Source organism: Vidua macroura, chromosome 21, assembly GCF_024509145.1.
Source record: "Vidua macroura isolate BioBank_ID:100142 chromosome 21, ASM2450914v1, whole genome shotgun sequence".
NCBI classification, from domain to species: domain Eukaryota; kingdom Metazoa; phylum Chordata; class Aves; order Passeriformes; family Viduidae; genus Vidua; species Vidua macroura.
In genome coordinates this window covers 10,780,084-10,800,495 of record NC_071591.1, presented here as the reverse complement: position 1 = coordinate 10,800,495, position 20,412 = coordinate 10,780,084, and the positions used below count along the sequence as shown (strand labels likewise).

The 20,412-nt window shown below is 49.2% G+C and overlaps 1 protein-coding gene across 5 annotated transcripts in view; it reads right to left on the bottom strand.

Moving 5' to 3' along the window:
• EXD3 (exonuclease 3'-5' domain containing 3) overlaps positions 1-20,412 on the bottom strand; it is a 254,817-nt gene that overhangs the window by 117,476 nt on the left and 116,929 nt on the right. For all 5 annotated transcript variants that reach the window (XM_053996258.1, XM_053996259.1, XM_053996261.1 and 2 more), the window contains 8 exons: positions 16,710-16,876; positions 15,091-15,229; positions 14,538-14,751; positions 13,467-13,576; positions 12,167-12,362; positions 10,897-11,063; positions 8,446-8,634; positions 966-1,019 (listed from right to left, as the gene is read on the bottom strand). In XM_053996258.1, the coding sequence (XP_053852233.1) occupies positions 966-1,019; positions 8,446-8,634; positions 10,897-11,063; positions 12,167-12,362; positions 13,467-13,576; positions 14,538-14,751; positions 15,091-15,229; positions 16,710-16,876 (1,236 nt within the window). The remainder of the gene's footprint in view (positions 1-965; positions 1,020-8,445; positions 8,635-10,896; positions 11,064-12,166; positions 12,363-13,466; positions 13,577-14,537; positions 14,752-15,090; positions 15,230-16,709; positions 16,877-20,412) is intronic.

Genomic DNA, 20,412 nt, shown 5'->3' with positions numbered 1-20,412 from the left:
TTTGAAATTAGAGTTCTGCCAAACAAGATGATGCTGGATGCTGAATTCCCTATTCCACCAGCTGTAGGCCCAAGGAACCTGCAGGGGGGCTGCACCTGCCTCACAGTGTCTCATTATGGGAGGAGTTTTATTCCACACACTGATTTTCCATAGGAAATCAGCAACCCCTATTCTGCAAATATTCTGACTGGCTGCTGGAGTAGCTAGGAGATTTTATACTGACAGTTTGTGACAAAGAAGTCCCGCACCCTGGCTCATGTGAAGAGAACTCCGGCTCATCCAGAACAGTTTCACTCTTCCAAATTGATTTTTGGGCAGTAAAAAATTGCAGAGGACCTGCAACAGGATGTCACAGCGCTGCAAGCACTGACTTGGCAGGTTCAGCATTGCATTTTGAAGCGTGTCTGTGACCAGCTCTGAACAGCTGGTGCTGAGGGCAAGGTTGGCCTTTGCTTTGGCTTTTCTGTTTATCTATAGCAACACAAAACCTCTCCAGCTTCCACCAGACCCATGCTTGGGGCCTTCCAATTTCCCCCTTCCAAGCCTGAAGAAATGTCCCTGAGGGCTGGAACTCTCTCAGTGTGGAGCCAGCCAGCAAGCAAGAATCTCTGGAATAAAAAGCACAGGAATTGAGCTGCCTTTTCACCTGCCAGTGAGGCCAGACAGAAACACACTGTTCTGGATTGATTGGCTTGGACTTCCACCCCCACCCCCAATGGAGAGCAATCGCTCTCCCCCCCAGTACAGGACTGAATATAACTATAAAAAAGCATTTCACCCCTGAGCCTTGGTGGTTGAGAACAGCAAACCTCTGAAGACCCTAAATGTAGCTTTTAGTGGAGAAAACGTGAAAAATCCAAGCCAGCTGTTGCATTCACATCTGACTTTTCCTCTTGTCTCCCCTGCACACCCCAGACCACACAATGATCAGTGCCAGAAACACGCCAGCAGCTTGGAACACTCACAGTCTGATATGGGAGTCCAGAGGTCAAAATTACTCTTCCTTCCTGTCGGGCAATCTGGAAAAAACAGTAAAAATCCAAATGAACAGGGGCTGAAGTTACACCGAGTTCAGGCTTTATTTGCAGTCACAGAAGAGAGGAGGTGAACTGGAGATATCGAGTGTTTCTCTCAGTGTCAGTCCACACCTGGCCAAGAGTTCCTGTCAGCAACAGCAGCTCAAGGTATGGCTCACCCCTTATCTCCTCCCTGCCAATCCCTGCCTCATCTCCCATGTGCTGGAACAAGCTGCTGGGGCATCTGATCCACAGATGGCCCAGGGAACCTTTCCACTTTGAAACAATCCTATACAAAAACAATACTTTATTTTTTCACTTAACCCAGACTATTTCTATTTCCCCACTCTGGGTCACAAAGAAGGAATTAATTCTGCTGCACAGGGGGAAAAGGAAAAAAACCTAAGCAGGTAATTCTAGAAAAAAAAAGTACCATGAAATGTGTCTGCAAACTTCATACCTTTAACAAAACTGCTCCTTAGAGAAGGAGAGTGTTATTGTCCTGGCAACCCAACACACAGGAATTATGCACCTTTCCAGGCTGCAGGGAACATCTCCCATAGAGTTTATCACCTCCTGACTTGGAATGCTGAGCTTTTGTCAGAGGTCTGGTCCTTCAAGGGGAAGGTCTGTGCTGAGTTCCCAGGGAGCTCATCACCTGCCCTGCTGACCTTCACACAGGCTCGGGGAAACTGCAGAGGGCTCGCTGCCAAAGGGAGACACTAAATCTGGAGCTGCAAGGGTGGAAGTGTGACTGACCTTCCTTCACATGATTGAATGACACCCCTCCCTCCCACCCCTCACCCTCCTGGAGGAGGGACAGAGCCTCATGGCTGAAGCAATACGAGGATTCACAAGGATTCATTCCCATGTGAACCAGGACTCAGCTCTGATCCTGCTGACAAGAGATCAGTGCTTTGAAGTATGCACAAGGTTATTTCTCGTCTCTGGCTTGGATTCTGTTAGAACCCCTCATGTTTTTCACTGACTCCAGATGTGTGTCATGGAGGTCTCTCATCTGGTACAGAGTGCAGCAGCTCTGTCTGGATCCCTCTCTACCCTTGGCAGGAAGACATATTTGGGATCAGAGTCCTGCTGCACTTCCCAGAGAGACACCAGCGAGCACAGCCAGGGAACACCAGACAAACCAACCACAACTTTAAAGCTCTCTCTTGGGTAGTTATTCTCTTAAGACTCACTGGACCTATGGCAACAGGAAACAAGGGGGAGAAGGCTCTGAAGGCCCCATGCAGGCAGCTAAACAACCTGTTTTTTCCTTTTTTTCCTCTTCCTGAGCTTTTAGGTATCTGCTTCCCTCCTTTAGTTGTCAAGTCACTCTTTGGCTGAAACATCTTTCTACAGGCAAAATTACTGTATTTCTTTCAAAATCAACCCACTCTCTCTCAATAAAGGAAAAAACCTCTAAGAACAGGAGTCTTGAAGGGGCAGCACAGACACCCCATGCAGTCCTGCTGCTGAGCAGCCACCACAGCACCCTTGTGGCATGGTAGTGAGGGAGGTCTGGTAAGGCAACAGCAAAAGGTCACCACAGGGATTTGCCAACAAGGGAAAAGGGATGTGAAATTCCTCCAGACCTATGTTTGCTTCAGGGTAAGTCTGAGGATTTCACAGCTGGAACACTCCATTCTGACTTTCTGCATCCAGGGTTAATTAGTTCAAGCTTGATAAATCCCCTTATCTAAAGGGCTCTGCAGAGACAGGCAAAGAACATCAAATAAAAAGGAGAAAAGCAATAACTCTTCCAACATGTTTTTCTGCCTCTGGAACAACGACTGGGAGAAGTATGGAGAGCCAGAAAAGCCATGTGATAGCACACATCTGACTGAGACCACAGAGGGTATGTGCTGGAGAAAAGGGCACAATTCCTTCTTTTTCTCCAAAAGCAACAAGGGAAGGCAGCACTGGGACCGTGGGGGGATGTATGGTCAGGGATGCAAATGAGAGGAACAGAACACCCACGGCAGCATTTTGGCATGGGTGTCAGGGACCTGTACTCTAGCCCAAGTGCTGCAGAGAGGGCATTGGCCTCAGTTTCACAATATATTACAAAGATAATATCAACTTCCTCTGGAAAAGGCTCAGACCTTCTGGATAGAAAGCACTCCCTAGTCTGTTGGTATTACTGATTAGCCCTTAACGTGTCTGTTCAGCCAACTTCTATCCTACAGAAATGAATGAACCCACAGGAATTACTGTCAGAGAGACCTGGAAGGGCAGCGACTGAGGAGAGAGGGCAGAGAGAGCCCCTTTGTTTCCAAGCCAGCACCAGCAGCAGGATGATTCGCGACAATCTAAGGCATCCTGAACCGAGGCCAAAGGAGGTTCCAAAAAACAGCAGCACAAGGCTGTGGATTTGTAAGTTAAACTTTGCCAAGTCTGTGCAAGACACATGTTGGGCAATACCACATGTCCCTGACATGTACAGGAAAAGCTGTGTTCCCCTTGCAGTGATCCTGAGCCTGGGCCATCAAGGCCTCACCTCAGACCAAAAGGGACTGGACAGAAAGTGTCTGCCCCAGGATATGTGCTGGGAAAGCACCCAGACAAGGATCTGCTTCTAGCAGATTACAAGGAGGGCATCACAAAACCCAGTCCAAACGCAGAGGCCCTCCCTGTAATCCCAGGCTTAAAAAGAGACAGTAAACCAAGAGCTTAACAGCTCTGAGCACACTCAGTCCAACTCTCCCAGTATTGCTACCCTAATCTTCTCTTCAGCATTCCTGAAAAGTATAAATTGCACGGAGTAATCACAGGGTTTTGTAATGTGGCCTTAAGTGTCACACCAAAACCATCCACCCAGTTTTGTTTCTCTGTGCAGATCCATTTGTATCAAGGTCTCCAATGAAAGACCTTCTCCTCCTGCTGACCAAACATCAAAAGCCAAGTCTTGATCTTAAAAGCAACACAGCTCTTCATCTGCCCTCTCTGAATTTAGCTTCCCACCAGACTAAAAAGACCAGCAAACCTGGAGAATGTCATCTACATCAAAAATATGGAAAAAGCCAGTCAAAGCTGAGACAAGATCCAAGATTAGATTTCCCCATTAGGTGAAGATCTGCTCACTGCAGGATTAAAATCCCTTTCGTGTCACTTGGCTCCAAATTAGTCTAGGGCAATTTAGATCTGGGTGCACAATGCTCTATCTGGCTCCTGAGATCCATCCAGCCTGGCCCTTCTCTGCAACTCGCAGGTTCACCTGGAGCTTTGGAGGGTAGGTGTAACCTTGCAAGAGAATCTTCCACAGCATGGGAGCCTTGGGAAGCCAGCTTTACCTGCCTTCCTTCTGGTTATTAGGATACTTCAAAAGATACCAGGTTTGCCTTAGCATCAGATTATCCTTAGAGGTGAGGATGATTTTGAAGACCAAGAAGAAAGTCCATTAAAAAATAAAGTAAACCAACCCAGAACACAACTGAAGCAGCTTTGAGAATCCACTGAGTCTCTCATTAGAAACATTTTGCTCTGCCCCTGAGGTACAACATTGCAGGATCTACTGCAGTCACTCAGGCTGCTGGGTGATCCTGTAAGGTTGGTATGAGAAGGATGCCACTGCTTTGCCTGATTCTGCAAAACTGCAGAGAAAATAGAAGCATCCACTTTTCCATCTCCTTCCAATTATCTGGAAAACTCAAAAGATAGGTTTAAGATTCTCTGCAAAGAGAAGCTTGCAGAAGACAAGATGGAATCATAGAATAATTTGGTTTAGAAGGGATCATCTTGTCTCAACTCTCCTGCAGTGAGCAGAGACATCTTCAACTGGGTCAGGCTGCTCAGAGCCTCCATCCAACCTGACCTGGAATTTTCCAGGGATGGAGCATGAAAGAACTGGGTAGGAACACAACAGGCACAGGGCACAATTTTAAGTAAATAAACTTGTATTAATTGCAAATAACTTGTTGCTTATAGGAGTAAGTGCAAAGGCAAAGGGTGGATCACCCAAAACCGGCACCTGCACACTCAGAACCTGCTGCATCCCAGAGATGGAATCTCCAGATTCTTTACCCCATGGATTGCCTGGAGCTGGAGTCAGAGTCCCTGGGGAGGAATGGCTGGATGCACACAGCCCTTCCTCAGAGAGGCCACACAGGAGAGAGCCAGGCTTGGGCCAGCCTGGGCCACTGCCTGAAGTCCTGCAAAGGCCCTGCCCGAGGTGCAGTGGACAGTGCTGCCGGGCAAGGACTGCTGGGGACAGCACATGGTGGGTCCCACCAGCTCTCAGTGCACAGGCTGCAAAAATTCTCAGGTAAAGGAGCATGTCCAGCACATCTAGAACTAATTCCAGCCCCAGCTGCAGACCTGCTGTGCCACACAGGTGTGTGCAGGTGCTACAGCAGGTAGGAAAGCAAGGTAATATGGGGAAATCAGCACGGCCACCCCATCGAGTGAGAGGGCTTAATAAAAGCTGCCTTTCAGAGAGGCTGCTGCTCATGGACAGGAGCTAAAATGCTTCTCTAAGGACAGCCTGTGCGTTCTTTCCTTTCACACGAGGACAGATTTAACCAGAGACCTTTTCAGTATGAATTTCTACTGGTTTTCCATTTTTAAAGATTTTCTGTATCTGCACTTATGACGGGCAACTTTAATCAGTCACTTCTCCAATCAAGTCCTAATTAAATGGCATCATTAAATCAAAGACTGCAAGCTGGTAGCATCTCACAGCAGATAAACAGAACCACAGAATCATAGAATCATTAAGTCTGGGAAGGACCTTCAGGTCATCGAGTCCAACCACAAACCCAACATTGCCAACTCCACCACTAAATCTGGTCAGCCAGAGGGGAGCCAGTGGATTGTGGTGCCAGGGGCCCTGCTCTCACACCTCTGCAGTTCTGGCATGATAAACTCACCATGACAAGTCCAAGATAAAATATTTAGTCAATAACAACAGCACAAGATGAAGCATAACACAGGACAAAGGTTTCACATCCATGGGAATGGGGGTTGCCAAACCAATTCCTGCTACATGTGCTAACCTAAACAAAAAAAATAAATAAAATCCATAACTGCCCAAGCACAGCTGAGGAAGTTCTCAGGCTTTTAAGCTTGATCCCAAATAACAGAGGGTGAAGGACCAGACCCATCTGCCCACCAACACTTGAAGCCACTTTAACAAAGAGAAGGAATGAGAACAATAAGGAGCAAATGCCAGGTGTTGTAGGAGTTCTTGGCACAAGGAGAAGTGTAGTATGACTGATAAATCATTTGAGTGAAAAGACTTTAATGAAGAGCAAATACTAATGCTATACACTCTTAGATGTTCCTAGTGACACCAGTTTGAGACTGTGCTGGGACAACACCCAAACCATCTGTCTTGTACTCAGTGACCAGGATCCAAACCCTCTGCTGGCCTTTGCAATAACATTCCCAAGTTTTTGGGCGTAGGGTGGTCAACATTCAACTTTGATTCAATCAGGACCAGCCAGATATCAGACAGGGTGGGAGGAGTCTATTTTTATCTTTGATTATCCAAGCCCAGATCAAAGGCTCTGCAATACAGTAACACTCCAAGTGCTTTTGATAGTGAAAGGATGTTTGTCTGGTCACCATAGAGAAAGCAATGTCAAACATCCTGTCCGTGGCACGATAAGGGATGGGGATGAGAAGTGGAGATGGGGCTCTGGGGGGAGGCACTGAGAACCAGTTTGTTTAAATAACTTGTGCAAGTTTGGCAGGGAGGAGATATTAATTATTTCTGCAGAAGTTAGAGCCTGCCCCGGATTCAGGCCAAGCAGACATCTGAAGAGGAAACATCCTGCACACCAGGCTGGGTGATCCATGCACATTTGATAGCACACACTGTGTGGCCTGGATATCTCTATTGACTCCCTTGAAGGCAGGGGGGCCCTCTGGGAGACCTGGACAAATCAGAAAGCTGTGCAATCACTGACCAGAGGAAGTTCAACAATGGAAAGTGACAGATTCTGCACTTGGGATGGGGCAACCCTGGATATACAAACAGACTGGGGAATGAGATGCTGGAGAGCAGTGTCACAGGAGGGGACTTGGGGGTCCTGGTTGAAAGAAGGTTGAATGTGAGTCAGCAGTGCCCTGGAGCCAGGAGGGACATTTGTGTCTTGGGGGCATCAGGCCCAGCACCATGGGCTGGTCAAGGGAGGGGAGTGTCCCACTCTGCTCTGGGCTGGGGTGGCCTCACCTCGAACCCTGATAGCAGTTTTGGGCACTACAAAATAAGAAAGACACTAGGCCATTAGAGATTGTCCAAAGGAGAGCAACAAAGATGGTGAAGGGCCTTGAGGGGAAGCTGTATAAGACTTGGTCTGTTCAGCCTGGAGAAAAGGAGACTGAGGGGAGACCTCATTGTAGCTACAACTTCCTGGGGAGGGGAAAAGGAGGGGCAGACACTGATCTCTGCTCTCTGCGACCAGGGACAGGACCTGAGGGGATGAAGTTGTGTCAGGGCAGGTCAGGCTGGAGACCAGGGAAAGGTTCTTCCCCCAGAGGGTGCTGGCACTGCCCAGGCTCCCCAGGGAATGGGCACAGCCCCAAGGCTGCCAGAGCTCCAGGAGCTGCCTGGGATGCCCAGGGTGGAATTGTTGGGGTACCTGTGCAGGGCCAGGAGCTGTTCTCAATGATCCTTGTGGGTCCTTTCCAGCTCAGGGGATTCTGTGATTCTGTGATCTGCATTCCTGGGATAGCAGAAATGTGTCTGAAATGCAGCAGCATTTATCTCTCATGCAGTAGGCAGAAAGGCAGAGTTATTATGGGAGCCCAGAGCAATACTCATGGTCCCCTCTTCCTTTCCCAAACATCACTGCAAGTTGTGGCTGATCACCTTTGAGTCACCTCACAAGGCCAGCCAGGATGTTACATGGCCATTGATTAAGGACATTCTCCCTTCTGTATTGAACAGCCATCTTTGGATTATGGTTCTGCCCAACTGACCTGGACACAAGGCAGACAAATACATTCCCTGTAAGCCCAAACTGGAGTGCATTAGAAATCTAAGTGAATGTTGGCTCCTTTCACTGACTTTTGTCTTGTTGCTAACACACAGCTTCCCCCAAGACGCTTGGGGGTTGGAGATGATCTTTAGGGCCCCTTCTAAGCCAAAGCAAACCATTCCGTGATTCTATGATCTTTACCCTCCACTTGTGTTCTTCTCACTTGAGCTGCCCCAGCTGCCAATGACACAAACAGACACATGTAAGAGTGAGATCATAGCAGTCTCTGCTCCCTTCCTGTCTCCTGGAATTGGAGAACCAAGGCCACACACCACTGGAGGGCTCAGTTGATTCCAGCTGCCAGAGCTCAGGGTGACCCAAAGAGCTGGGACTCAGCATAGGGATGGAAAGAGGGACCCACGGGGCAGCTCCTGCAGCCTGAGAACCACTGCAGCTTCCTAGTAAGCCCCATCACATCCCCATGGACATGGGAGCTGTGAACTCACCTCAGCAGCTTTCCTATGGTCATCCTCATTGTCCAGCAGCCGGACATCCACGCCCAGGCAGCGCAGGTAGCGCCCCAGGCCCTGCAGCATGTTGTCACAGACCACACTGAACTCCTGGGGGGAGATGGGGGCAGGGGGGGAGATGGGGGCAGGGGGGCGTGAGGGCTCCGTTCTGGGTCCTTGACATTCCTAGAGAAAGCAGGAAGATCCATAAGGAGCAGAAGTCTGATTCCCAGTATATTTGTGTTTTTACTCCCTGCGTTAGTTCACCCACCATGGCACATCCAACTGCCTCCTTCCACCTGTGTCACCACTCCCCCATGCTCTGCAGCACCTCGAGATCCTCATTCCCATCCTTTCCATATTGCCATCACCACCTGGGCAGGGGGCAGAACATGATGGGGCTAATTCTGAATTCACCATTCTCTCACTGACCAGTTGGCCACCTGATCCAGGAACCTGCAGCCTTTCCCTGGAGAAGTGCCAACCTGGCCTCCAGTGCTCTGCACAGACATTCATCTTCAAGAAGTCACAGAAACATAGTCAAGGCTAATTTAGTCCCCTAAATTAGTCTGCAATTAATAAACATGTGATAAAGCTATGACTCAGGACAGACAGAGGGAGAAACAGGTAGACAAAGCAACCACGTCAACTCTGTTGTCTTTGGAAGGTTAAAAATAGGCAGTGCCTGAATTCTGTTTGTTTTATTTCAAATGTCTGCTGCTGGGGGAGTTCCTGCACTTGGAGGACTTTGGCTTTGGGAGGCTCTCAGAAGTACAATAGCTAAATTCATGGAGAAGGGAAGTTATTAAGGAACTTCCAATGTCCAGCTTTTGACTCCAGGAACTTGAATCAGCTGGGATGACTGAAGGACACTGCCAGCAACTATGCAGGGAGCCAGCACTGCAGATCAGTTCTGCAGGATCTGGCCCCAAGCTGGGAATGCTGTGGCACACCAGGCAGCTCCACCTGAGCTCTCCATGGGAACCAGCTCAGGTCCAGGAGCAACACTAGTGTGATGCTGCAGTTCCCAGCAGCTGGTCCCTGCAGCCAGGGCTCTGCAGCACTGGGCAGACTGGGCTGTCACCAGCTCCTGGAGGACCCTGGTCGATGCAGCTGTGACACCAGAGCACGTCACAAGGGATGGAGCTGCCCCTGAAGCTGAGGTGGTTGGAGACACTACCCCTGGCTGCTGCTGCTGTTCAAACAGATGTGCAGGAGCTGCAGCTGGCTCTCAGCCAGTGTTTATCCAGTGGCCAGCACTGTCATACAGAGCTTTCTTCTCACATTTCATGCCAACAGAGAGCAAAAAGCTCATAAAGGAGAATAGAGTCATTAGCCCCACTTCAGACAAAGAAACACTGGGAAAGAGAGCTTGGAGTCATGAAGGATGCAGTCAGGACAAGTCTGCTTTTTTTGGTGTCCCGGGACAGGTTTTACCAACTGCCTCTTGGCTGATGAATCTGACTGTACAGAACACAAAGATGACCCGTGGGTTTCCAAGGTGATTGCAGCCTGAAGTGCTCACTTTTCCTACCTCTGCAGCAGCCACCCAGCTCTGCTGCAACACACAGCATTCCCATGAACGCAGTGCTCAGGGAGCAGCTCCGTGTTCTCCTGCCTGCTGAAGGCCAAGGGATGCTGCACATTTACACACAGGTGGACACAGTCAGCTGCATCTCAGCCCAGCCATGGAAAGGGGCACTGACTTCAGGAGCTCCACACACACTTGGGGCTCCTCAGGACACACAGATACACATGGTAGGTCTTCTCAGGCAATAACAAAATGGGATTTGAGCCAAGGTTTCCAAAGGTGCACAAACCACTGAATGGTTCCATTTTAAATGTAAAATGTTATTACTGAGAGGCACCAGTCACATTTCAGGATACTTAAGCAGAGTTGCACAGCTCTGGTGGAGTTTTAAGGCTCTACCACAAGACAAACTTCTGGGAGAGGCCTCTCATGGAATGTGGTGGTGGGCAGGGAGGCAGAGACAAGCCTTCAGCAGAAATGCATTTTTGATGGATCATTTTCTTTTAACTTTGCAGACTTCTACTCCAGACACAGTAAAGGAGATATTCCCAGTGTGAAAGCAAGGTGTGGAAGCTCAGTAAAAAGGAAAAGTAAGGAAGTAAGAGTTTTGAAACTTTGGCCACAGAATCCAAACCCAAAATGTAGAAGGAGCATTTCCATGAGCAAGGCTCACTGGGCTTAGCACACAGATCTGCACCCACACTGTGCAAAGACAAGTGAACCTCAAAGAGCAGGGAAAGCTGGACCCAGGCAGGCCAAGAAGAGAGCAGAGTGTCCTGGGAGGGAGGGATGAGGAGGATGTTTGCTGCAAGAGTCCTGCGAACAGCCATGCACAGTGAATGGTGGGACTGAGAGCAGCAGCACATGATTTGCAGGGGTCTTGAGCAACAAGGAGCTCTTTGAAGATGTTTACAAACCTGTCCAGAAGGTGATGGTGCTTCTTGTTTATTCAGATGCTTCTTTGCCCTGGGTTTTTTGCTCTGTTTTCCCACCAGACTGTCTGTCAGGTCTGAACTCAGACCGAAGCTCTCAGGGTCCTTGCAGAGCCTCTCATAGATCTCCAGCAAGCAGTAGGCATCTGAGGCTGCAGGGAAGAGAATGAACCTCAGCTCATATGAGGCTCATTCAAAAGTAAACCAGAGGCTTTCCTGAGGCAAGGAAGAGCCCCCACCTTTGTAAAAGCCACTGTGAACAACTGTGAAGCTGCAACTCCCTCAGGTCATACCCTCAGCTCCAGGACTGACTCACTGAGCATCACAGCTGAACCCACAGTCACAGGAGGTCAAGGCAGCAGCTCCTAAAGACAGGCTCTGCCATCTCCATTCTAACCCAATAATCCAATGTAAACTGCAGTGTGGCTCTTCCAACCACCACCAGGTAACTCCAGCCAGCCCCTGCTCCTCACCATTGTCCCCAAGCCTGCCCACAGCTCCTTGTCACTCCTCTTGACAGGAAGGGAACTTCCCCAGGAGATGCAATATCTGAGCAGGTACTGCCTGAGCTGTTTGCAATCACCTGCCCACATTCACTGCCGTGTGCTGCTGCTCCCTGCAATGGCAATGGGAGAACTCTCCCAGCCAGTCTGACAAGTCCCAGTGATTAACTTTTGTGAGAACTGTGTCAGCTTCAAGGATAGTCGAATTTAACAAAGGGCTAGTTTGCATCAGCAGACTGTCCTTTGATGCACCAGGAAAAGATTTAGACCCAGACTTCTGACTCTGGGGTAATCAGCAATAAACTCTATGGATCCCTCCACAGCCCTGAGTCTCTGCTGCAGTTTCTGACACCACATCTGCCCATTTCAAACCCAGCTCTAACAAGCACCTCACTGTGACAAATGAACACAGCATTTGTTTCCCAGGAAGGCTGTGAAATGAGGCAGAAGGAAGTAGACTTTCCTCCTTTCAGTTACTGAGAGGAGTTTCCACTGAGGTGATGTTTCATCAGACAAAATCTGCAAAGCACAGGAATTCCTTCATAAGGGAAATAATGAATCACTGGACAGTTTAAACTTCAACCATTAAAGTCATGTCCTCAAAAGGACAAACAAAACATGTGTTGACTCCTTTGAACAGGAACTAATCTGCAAAGCCATTTTCTTCCTCTGCTATTTAACGACTTTCCTGGGGACAGAGCAGTCAAACACAGCCTGGGCTGGTCACCTGCAGCACCCAGCCAGGGCCAGACCTGCATAGAGGATCTGCTCCTCCCGGAGTGGCCGCTTCTCCCAGTTTGACAGCTGCTCTGTTTTATCCAGAGGCTTCCCCAGCACATGCTGCACCAGGAGGCTGAGTCCCTTCTCTGGCTGCCTGACCCCTCTCTCCTTGTGGCTGTGCTCCGGGGACAGTCCATCGACCTTCCGGCTGTCCTTCCCCCACTGCAGCTGATGGAAACAAAAAGATAGAAACCACCTGGTTATGAAGCAGCTCCCAAACCACCTCCTGTTCCAGCTGCTGGGGCCAGGCACAGCCCTGTCACATGCATATCGTGCCTGGTGTATTGAACCCCAGCCCTCAGACAAGGGCTGGGATGGCACGATATAAACACGGTGTTGGGTTGTTTCTTTAACAAACATACTTGCTGGAGAGAAGTCTCTTCCATAGCCAAGGAAGGGGATAAAAGGGCATTCTTGTATAGCCCTGCACCAGAGCAGCAGGGCTGGGATGAGGTTCCTTAGGGGTCTGCAGGGTGCTCACCATGCTGGGGGCTGCTGGGCATCCACACAAGAAAGGACCAGCAGTGGCAGTTCAGCACCTTTCTCCTCCTCGTCCCAGTGGAAAAAGGCATTCCTGTGACACCCTGGGCAGCAGCTCTCTCTGCAGCTGCCATTTCTCAGCTTAAACTGAGGCAATGGCTGTTGGCAGCTATGTCAGCCCCTGAAGCACTTTCCAGGTTAAGCTATCAATCCCAAAGATCTGCTTCACCTCAACCCACAGCCTCAGAAACACTCTGTACATTTTACCCATTAAAATGGTTGTGCTGAACATTTTTGCAGACTGCTGAAAGCTCCTGTGTGCAAATTCAGGGACAGCTGTGCTTCAGCTGACCAGAAATTCCTGTGCTGAACCCACCAGCAGCCCTCCTAGGAACATCAGAGTTCTGTACAAATTATTAACTCCACTACATCTGCTTCAATAATGCATGGCCTTGCAGTAGCAGAATTTCTACAAGAACTTCCTAAGTATAACTTGTGCTGAGAAACCTTGTCCTGGCTGAATGGAGCTGGGTCTCCAAGAGTTTTTCACAGCTTGTATAAAGGCTGTGGAAAAGCTGTCAGTATCATAAGCTTTAACATTTTAGTTGATGAAAACAAAAGATTTCTGTCTTCCTTTACAGAACCCCAACACCTCAAACCATCTGGAGGAAATGGTCTCTTTACTCATGCAGCCATCTCCCTGCCAATCCAGGATGCAAACAGGATTCAGGACAGTTATCCACCAGCACATGCAGGAGATACCATCCCACATCTCCATGTGTTTATCCTTACTTGTTTGTCCACTGCAAGAAGATCCACCACACCTTGCATTTGCTTCTCTGTGTCTTTCAGAGCAGAACATGTGGCTGCAAGGCTGCTGAGGTCTCCAGACATCCCATAACCTGAAGACAAAAAAAGCCCAAATCACACAGGTAGGAAAACTCAAATCACGCTTAATGCACTGCAGCTTCTTCTAGTTCAGAGTCAAAATGCTGACAAAATATTTATAAGCATTGGTGGGAAGACTGTTCAAACAGGGAACAAGACTGGGTCCTGTCTCTTCTGTTCCTAAGAGACACTCCTGCAGATCAAGGGAAAAGAGAGGTGCGTGAAAAATGCTGAGTTTAAGATCAACTTACTTAAAATCAGGGAAAGGTATTTATGAATTTGCCTTTGAAATCCAGGTTTAGCAGCTCCTGATAAAAGCCTCCAAAAACCATGTATGATAATTCAGAGATCTCTGGTGTCCAGCACAGCAGCTCTGGGACAGGGACAGCACACCCAGACAGCTCTGCCTACCAGAATTACCTGAACCACTGAAGGGTGGGTGTCAGCTGGGGATTAGTACAGAGCTAGGACAATCCCAAGTCTGAGAGTGCAAGTTATATCAGGAATCCTGGATCTGATCTGAAATGGGGAGATATAATGGCAGGGACCTGTGTCAGGGGAGAGTCAGGCTGGAGACCAGGGAAAGGTTCTTCCCCAGAGGGTGCTGGCACTGCCCAGGCTCCCCAGGGAATGGGCACGGCCCCGAGGCTGCCAGAGCTCCAGGAGCGTTTGGCCAGTGCTGCCCAGGGTGGGGTTGTTGGGGTGTCTATGCAGGGCAGGAGCTGCATGGATGATCCTGGTGAGTCTCTTCCAGCTCAAGATTTTCTGTGGTTCTCTGATCCTGTATTTCTATCACTCCCAGTTACACTAGTCACTGTTTCCTGGCCTGGCAGTGCCTGAACACTCAGGGCTACAAAAGCTGGTTCCATGGCAAGTGGATTTAAGGAATGACAACACCAAGAGGCTCTAGGAATGACAAAGATGACAAAACAGGAGGTGTGAAGTCCCGAGGTGGGGAAGAGAGAGGGGTGTTACCTAGTTTAGTGATGGTTGCATCTGAATAGAGCATCTGGATGAAATGGGGAAGCTTCTCCTTTTCCCCCTCAGCCTCAGCTTGCTCGAGGAGCTGTGGCAGGTCCAACAGGAACACCTCATCCTTCAGTGCAAGTTGCAGGAGGGCGACACGGGGCTTCCCCACCATGCCAAAGGAAGGCTTCCACTCCATGTCCACACCAACGACCTGCCCAGGCTGCAACACAGACACTTTCTGCACCCAGAGCCTGTCTGTGCTTGAGAGGAGCCTGGAGAATCTGTCCAGGACATGAGCATTTCCTCCCCAGCACCAGCAGCTCTTTGTGCAAACTGCCACAGACACAGGGAACTCTCATAGCACCTGCATCACCCAGGGGAACCTTCCCTGGCACAATTCCTAACACCTTCCCCAAACCAGACCATCTTAAAGGAGCAGCTGTTCATGGCTTGGGGAGGTAGGCAGTGGATGGCAGTGGCCACATCCAACTCTGTGTCTCAGTCTGACATGGGGTTCCAGCTCCCTGACCCTGCCAGGCCAATCCCAGGTAACACTCACCTGCAGCACCTTCTCCCAGCACTGCAGCATCTCCTCCCATGTCTGCAGAAAGTGAATATTTTCCCGTGGAATAGGAAGCTGGTAATAGTCCTTCTTCCTACTGGCCTCATAATTACCTGCTTTTGTGACCTCTTCCACCCTGCACAGAATCAGATGCAACAGTTTGAAGCCATGGAAGGCCAGAAGGAAATCCTGGATTGGAGCAAGAGGGTTAAGTTTTACTCCCCTTATTTCACCCTGACCCTCTCTTTCTCCATGACACTCAGTTCTTTCTCAGAGAAAAGAAAGTAATCAAAAAAGATCCAGCTCCCTTGGACAGATCACACATTTCCAGATAGTCTCTCTCCCATAAAGACTTGAAATGGGTCGTTATTTGGGAAACTATTAGTAACCTTATGTTTGGGAGGCTATGTGCCCAATTTTGCAGCTCTCCCTGCACACTCTTTCCTGTGGGTTTGTGTGCATGGGGAAGTCAATATTTGTGTAAAATATTTAATGAAGGTGTGCAGCCTCAGGTCTCCAGGAATATTCTCACCTGCAAAGCTCAGGAGCCCTGTGTGGTGTGACCAGAGACAGATGATGTCATTTATATGCTGGTGCCACCTTGTTGTGTGCAGTGTGAACTCCCTCTGGGAACCTGTGGCTGTGTTACTCAATAGACAGGGCAGCCAGACTGTTTTATGGGTTTCATGGCTCTGCTGACTTTATAGCAGCTACCACAGCAGGTATCATGACTGGTTGAGTAAACTGCAGTACAAAGGGGTTTATTCATCCATCCCAGGGATGAAGGGCACGCAGGGCAAAGCACACCCTCACCTGCCTTCCCTCCACAGCACAGGATTCCCACAGCACAGAGATGTAGTGATGGGTTTTATCTCTGGATGCACAGTCTGTGGCTCAGCCACACACTTGTAATCACCCCTTTGTGTTTTGAGGGCTTATCCCTCATGGAAAAACCTCCTGGCTCCCAGCTGGTGGCTGCTGTGGCTTCAGGAGGGAGGAGGAGGAGGGCAGGTCTGGCAGTGCTTTGGAGCGAGGTAGGAGCATATCCAAGACAGACAAGAGTTTCTTGTGCTCCAAAAAAGCTGTGGACCCTCTGGAGAAGTGTTTTGAGGTTGATTACATCTGTGTTGTATTTCCTGAGGTGATACAGTACTTGAACAAGTGCAGATCTGCATGAGGAGAAAGAGCAGATACACCAAACCAGGATCCCTGAACATGAACTGTTCAAGGCCATCTGTGAGACCTTCCCAAAATCATCATCATTAAAAAGTAATAATTAGTAAAACTTTGACAGATCTACAATCACCTCAGTAAAATAGATGAGTATTTGCACTGTTGATCTGGCAGAGGAAGTGTAAGAACCCTCAGCAGCATGCAGCAATCTCACAGAGCTTCTGTGTACTCAGGATGAGTTTAAAATGCCCCTTTCATGGACATTTCCAGGCTTATGACAAACAAATGCAGTGTGCAGGGCCACAATGGGATCCAAGTATATGGAGGAAGTCTTTGCAAACTTCTGCCCCCATGGACGCATCACGGCAGACAATTTTAAGCAAATATACAGTGTTTGTATGAAAAGCAATCTGCATGGAAAAGGCACCAAACACAATATTTACCTGTCCTGGATGTGCAGCTTCTGAAGCTCCTCAGCCACAGCCTGAGGCAGCATCTCGGGGGGCACGCGGCAGCACTGCGCCCACCGTGCCGCCCCGCGCGCGTCACAGTGACGGAGCAGCAACTGCACCAGCTGTTCTTGGAGCCACCGGTTATCCCCAACTGTGCTCTGCAAGGGCAGGGGAGGAGGGCAGACTGTCAATGCAACTTCCATCAAGGGGGTTTCTCCTCCTCCCAGGAGGCACCCTCATTTTAAAAACCTTATTCCTTATATCTAGTCCGAATCTCCCCTATTTTAGTTTAAAATCAGCTCAAGTTCTGTTGCAACAGGTCCTGCTAAAAACTCTGTCCCCATCTTTTTTCTTGGCCCCCTTTAAGTACTGAAAGGTCTCCTTGGAGCCTTCTCCAGGTGAGCACCCCCAGCTCTCCCAGCCTGTCTCCAGAGCAGAGGGGCTCCAGACCCTGGAGCATCTTCTTGGGATGGCTTTCTTAGGATAGACATTCCTCATGTCTCCAGGACAGACGGTTGTATGGAGTCTCCTCCATCCTTGGAAGTATTTGCACGGATCGTTGTGATTGCCAGTCATCCATAGGTGACTATGGATGGGATTGCCAGTCATCCATAGGGCAGGGAGGGCACATCAGCGAAGCTTTCCTGAGTGGTGTTCAGAGCCAGGAAAAGGCTGACATCACCCTCCAGCCTCCTGCCCCTAGTGCTGTTAGATGGGGGCTCTGGGACCCCCCACACCAGGCACAGCCACGGGTGGAGTCCAGGCTGGCAGTGGTGGCAGCCTGTACTGGAATTCAGCTGGATGAAATGTGTAAGTCCCACATCCAGCTGGGGTGAACAATGATTGCATAAGGGACTTCCTTCTCTCAGTGTCTGTTCAAGGCCCTGTGAAGGTGAGAACTGGACCATTGCTTTGGGCCAAACACACTCTCAGGTGTCACTGTGTCACTCCCTGTGTTCACACCTGCAAACAGGGAGGGCACTTTAGGACATTCCCTGCTCTCAGCTGTTCCCTGAAGGAAGGGAAGTGCCTTGGCTCACTGCAGAGCCTGGGGACACCAGCACAAACTTACCGTGCCTATGGTTTAAACCCAAACCCCAGCTCTGGCAGGAACATGGCACAGTGCCCACCCTGGCAGGGGTCAGCAGCCACTTGCAAGGGGCAGCGACAGTTGATGACAGCTGGATGCACTAGAGCTCTTCTGCCTTGTCCACCTCTGAGAGATGCAGGTGTAAGAGGAAATACAAGCATGGTAACACTGAGGGTCACACCAGCTCCATGGGGTGGGAGTTCCCCGCCTCCTCCCCAGCCAGCCCACACGTGCTGCAAACATCCCGGAGCCCCCACAGCCACGTAGCAACTTCTCCTCTCTGACCTAGTCATGGATCTGCCCTTGAAGTTAATATTGTCAAGAAAACTGCTAAAACAAGCTGAGTCCCTCCCTAGGACTGGCACTACGAACAAAAATTTCAGAGGAGTAAAATGCTCAGATCTGCACTGGAAGTCCATCCCCACCCTGCCTGTGCTGCTGTCATCTGCCATGTGTGCCCATCCGCACTGCTCAAGGGCCAAGCCTGTTCCCAGGGAGGGCAGCACCTTGCTCCCTCTGCCCAGCATGTAGGAACAGCTCCCAGCTGGGTGGGAGGCTGTGGCTGTGGGGCCTCATTCCTCACATTCCTTTGGTAACTAAAAGGTGAGAATTTGTCTTCAAAGTAGACACAGAGATCAGGAAACAAATCTGTTGATGGCCCCAAGGTAAAAAGGAAGGGAAACAGAAAGCCAAGGAGAAAAAAAAGAATGACCCCCACCCAGAGGTGCAGAAGGGGGCAGAGGCTCAGAACAGCTTGGAGGGATCTGGCACCCCAGGTAACAGCAGCCTGCTCACAAAATCTGCTGCCTCAGCACTCTGTCTGCACCCGGTGACTCTGCCAAATGCCAAACCACAGCTCTTCTCACAGATATGTGGAGGTACAGTTTTACTGCTGTTCCCAAGGGGCTGGGGGCACAGCAGGAGCCAGGGGGAGCAGGACAGGGGTCCGGCGGCTCCCCAGGGGCTCAGGTACAGGAGGGAAGGGGCAGGGCAGGAAAAGGACAGGACACATTTTCCTGCTCGTGCTTCTTGCCCTCTACATTTCCCCTGGCCATGCCAGTCCTGACCTTTGTGCCTCTCTCCCCTCTTTGCCTTCTGTGACTGAGCTCAGCCAAGCACTGAACACGTGAAGAGGGGCTGAGTTAAACCCTCCTGCACATCTGCCAAGCCACTTCTTAGAGTCCTTTCCAAAAAGAACATATTTTCTTACTAACATTGCAGAGCAATTCCCTCGTCTTGCTCCCCCTGTATCCATCCTATTGTCTTCCTGTCTTTTTTCTAAAACACAAACTCTTTGGTGTTGGAGCTCTCTTCAGTTCACCCCGAGTCAATTCTTAATAAATCTCATTGTGGCAGCTTTATTTCTGGAAATAATGAGGTGCAGATTTTTTAAATATTATTTTAATGATAACAGATTTCTTCTTTCAACCACAAAAAACAACTCTGTAAAGAAGGTTAATCTCTCCAGAGATATCCCCTCTTGCATTCTGAAACAGAAAATAGCTTTGTTCGTCTTTTTACTGAAAAAAAGAAAAAAAACCAACATTGCTCTAAAGGGGAAAGGCTTCCACCGCAACAGCTCTGCAAGAGGCAAGAATGTGGAAACTTTGGCCCCAGAGATGTGGGCACAGATGCAGAGAGCAATGTTTCACCAGGGATGACATTTCATGTGCTTTGCTGTCAGTAAATGAACACTTCTCAAGAAGAAACTGGCACGGGTGTTCTGATCAACATCAGCAACACCTCCGAGCAGGAAAAGATTCTATAGAGTATGAGGCTTGTTTACATCCCTCTTGGAATTCTAGACATATCATACATTCTTTAATCCATAGGAGCACACACAAACCCCTGACACCAACAATAACCCATGATTAAAGCTTTCCACAGTGATGGCTGCAGATTTCCTACCCGTAAATCCTGTTCTCACCGCCAAGGCTTCACAAAGCGCACACCAACCACGCAGGGCAAGCTCAGCAATGTCCTGACCTTAACCCATCAACCATTTCTCCATTAGTATCAATAATTTTGAAACCAAATATCCAATATCTCCCTTAGAAATCACCCTATCCAACCCTAGATCAGTTTTATCTGTATGTGTTAAGCTGCATTTCAATCCCAGCCAATTCTGCCCTTTGCCTCAACATCTTTTCCCAAAGAGGGACGTTATTCACACCACTGACATTGGCTATTTGCAGAGTCAGATTTTAATTTAACTTTTGAATGTCTTGGCCAATTTCCCCTGTTTTCAAGTGCTTCCAGAACCAACAAAACCCCCTCCTGCTAGTATAGAGAAAATGTCAAGGAGAATATTTTAGAGTCAGCAATTTTAAAAGGGGAAAAAGAAAGCCAGACTTGAAAAGGACAAACCCCCGTCAGCAGTGGAGGGCACTGACAGCACTACTGAGTTCCCTGTGGTGTGGCAGGTACAGACACCCGTGTTTAAACATTCCCTGAACATGCCACTGTGGTACTGTCACTGCAACTTTATTGTATTTGTGCTCCAGGTTTCTGTTTCAAAGTTTCCATCATTTGTGCTGCATGGGGAGATGCTGCAGTGTCACTATCAGATGTCACTGAAGGGAACTCCTTGAAGCCTAAGGGTGG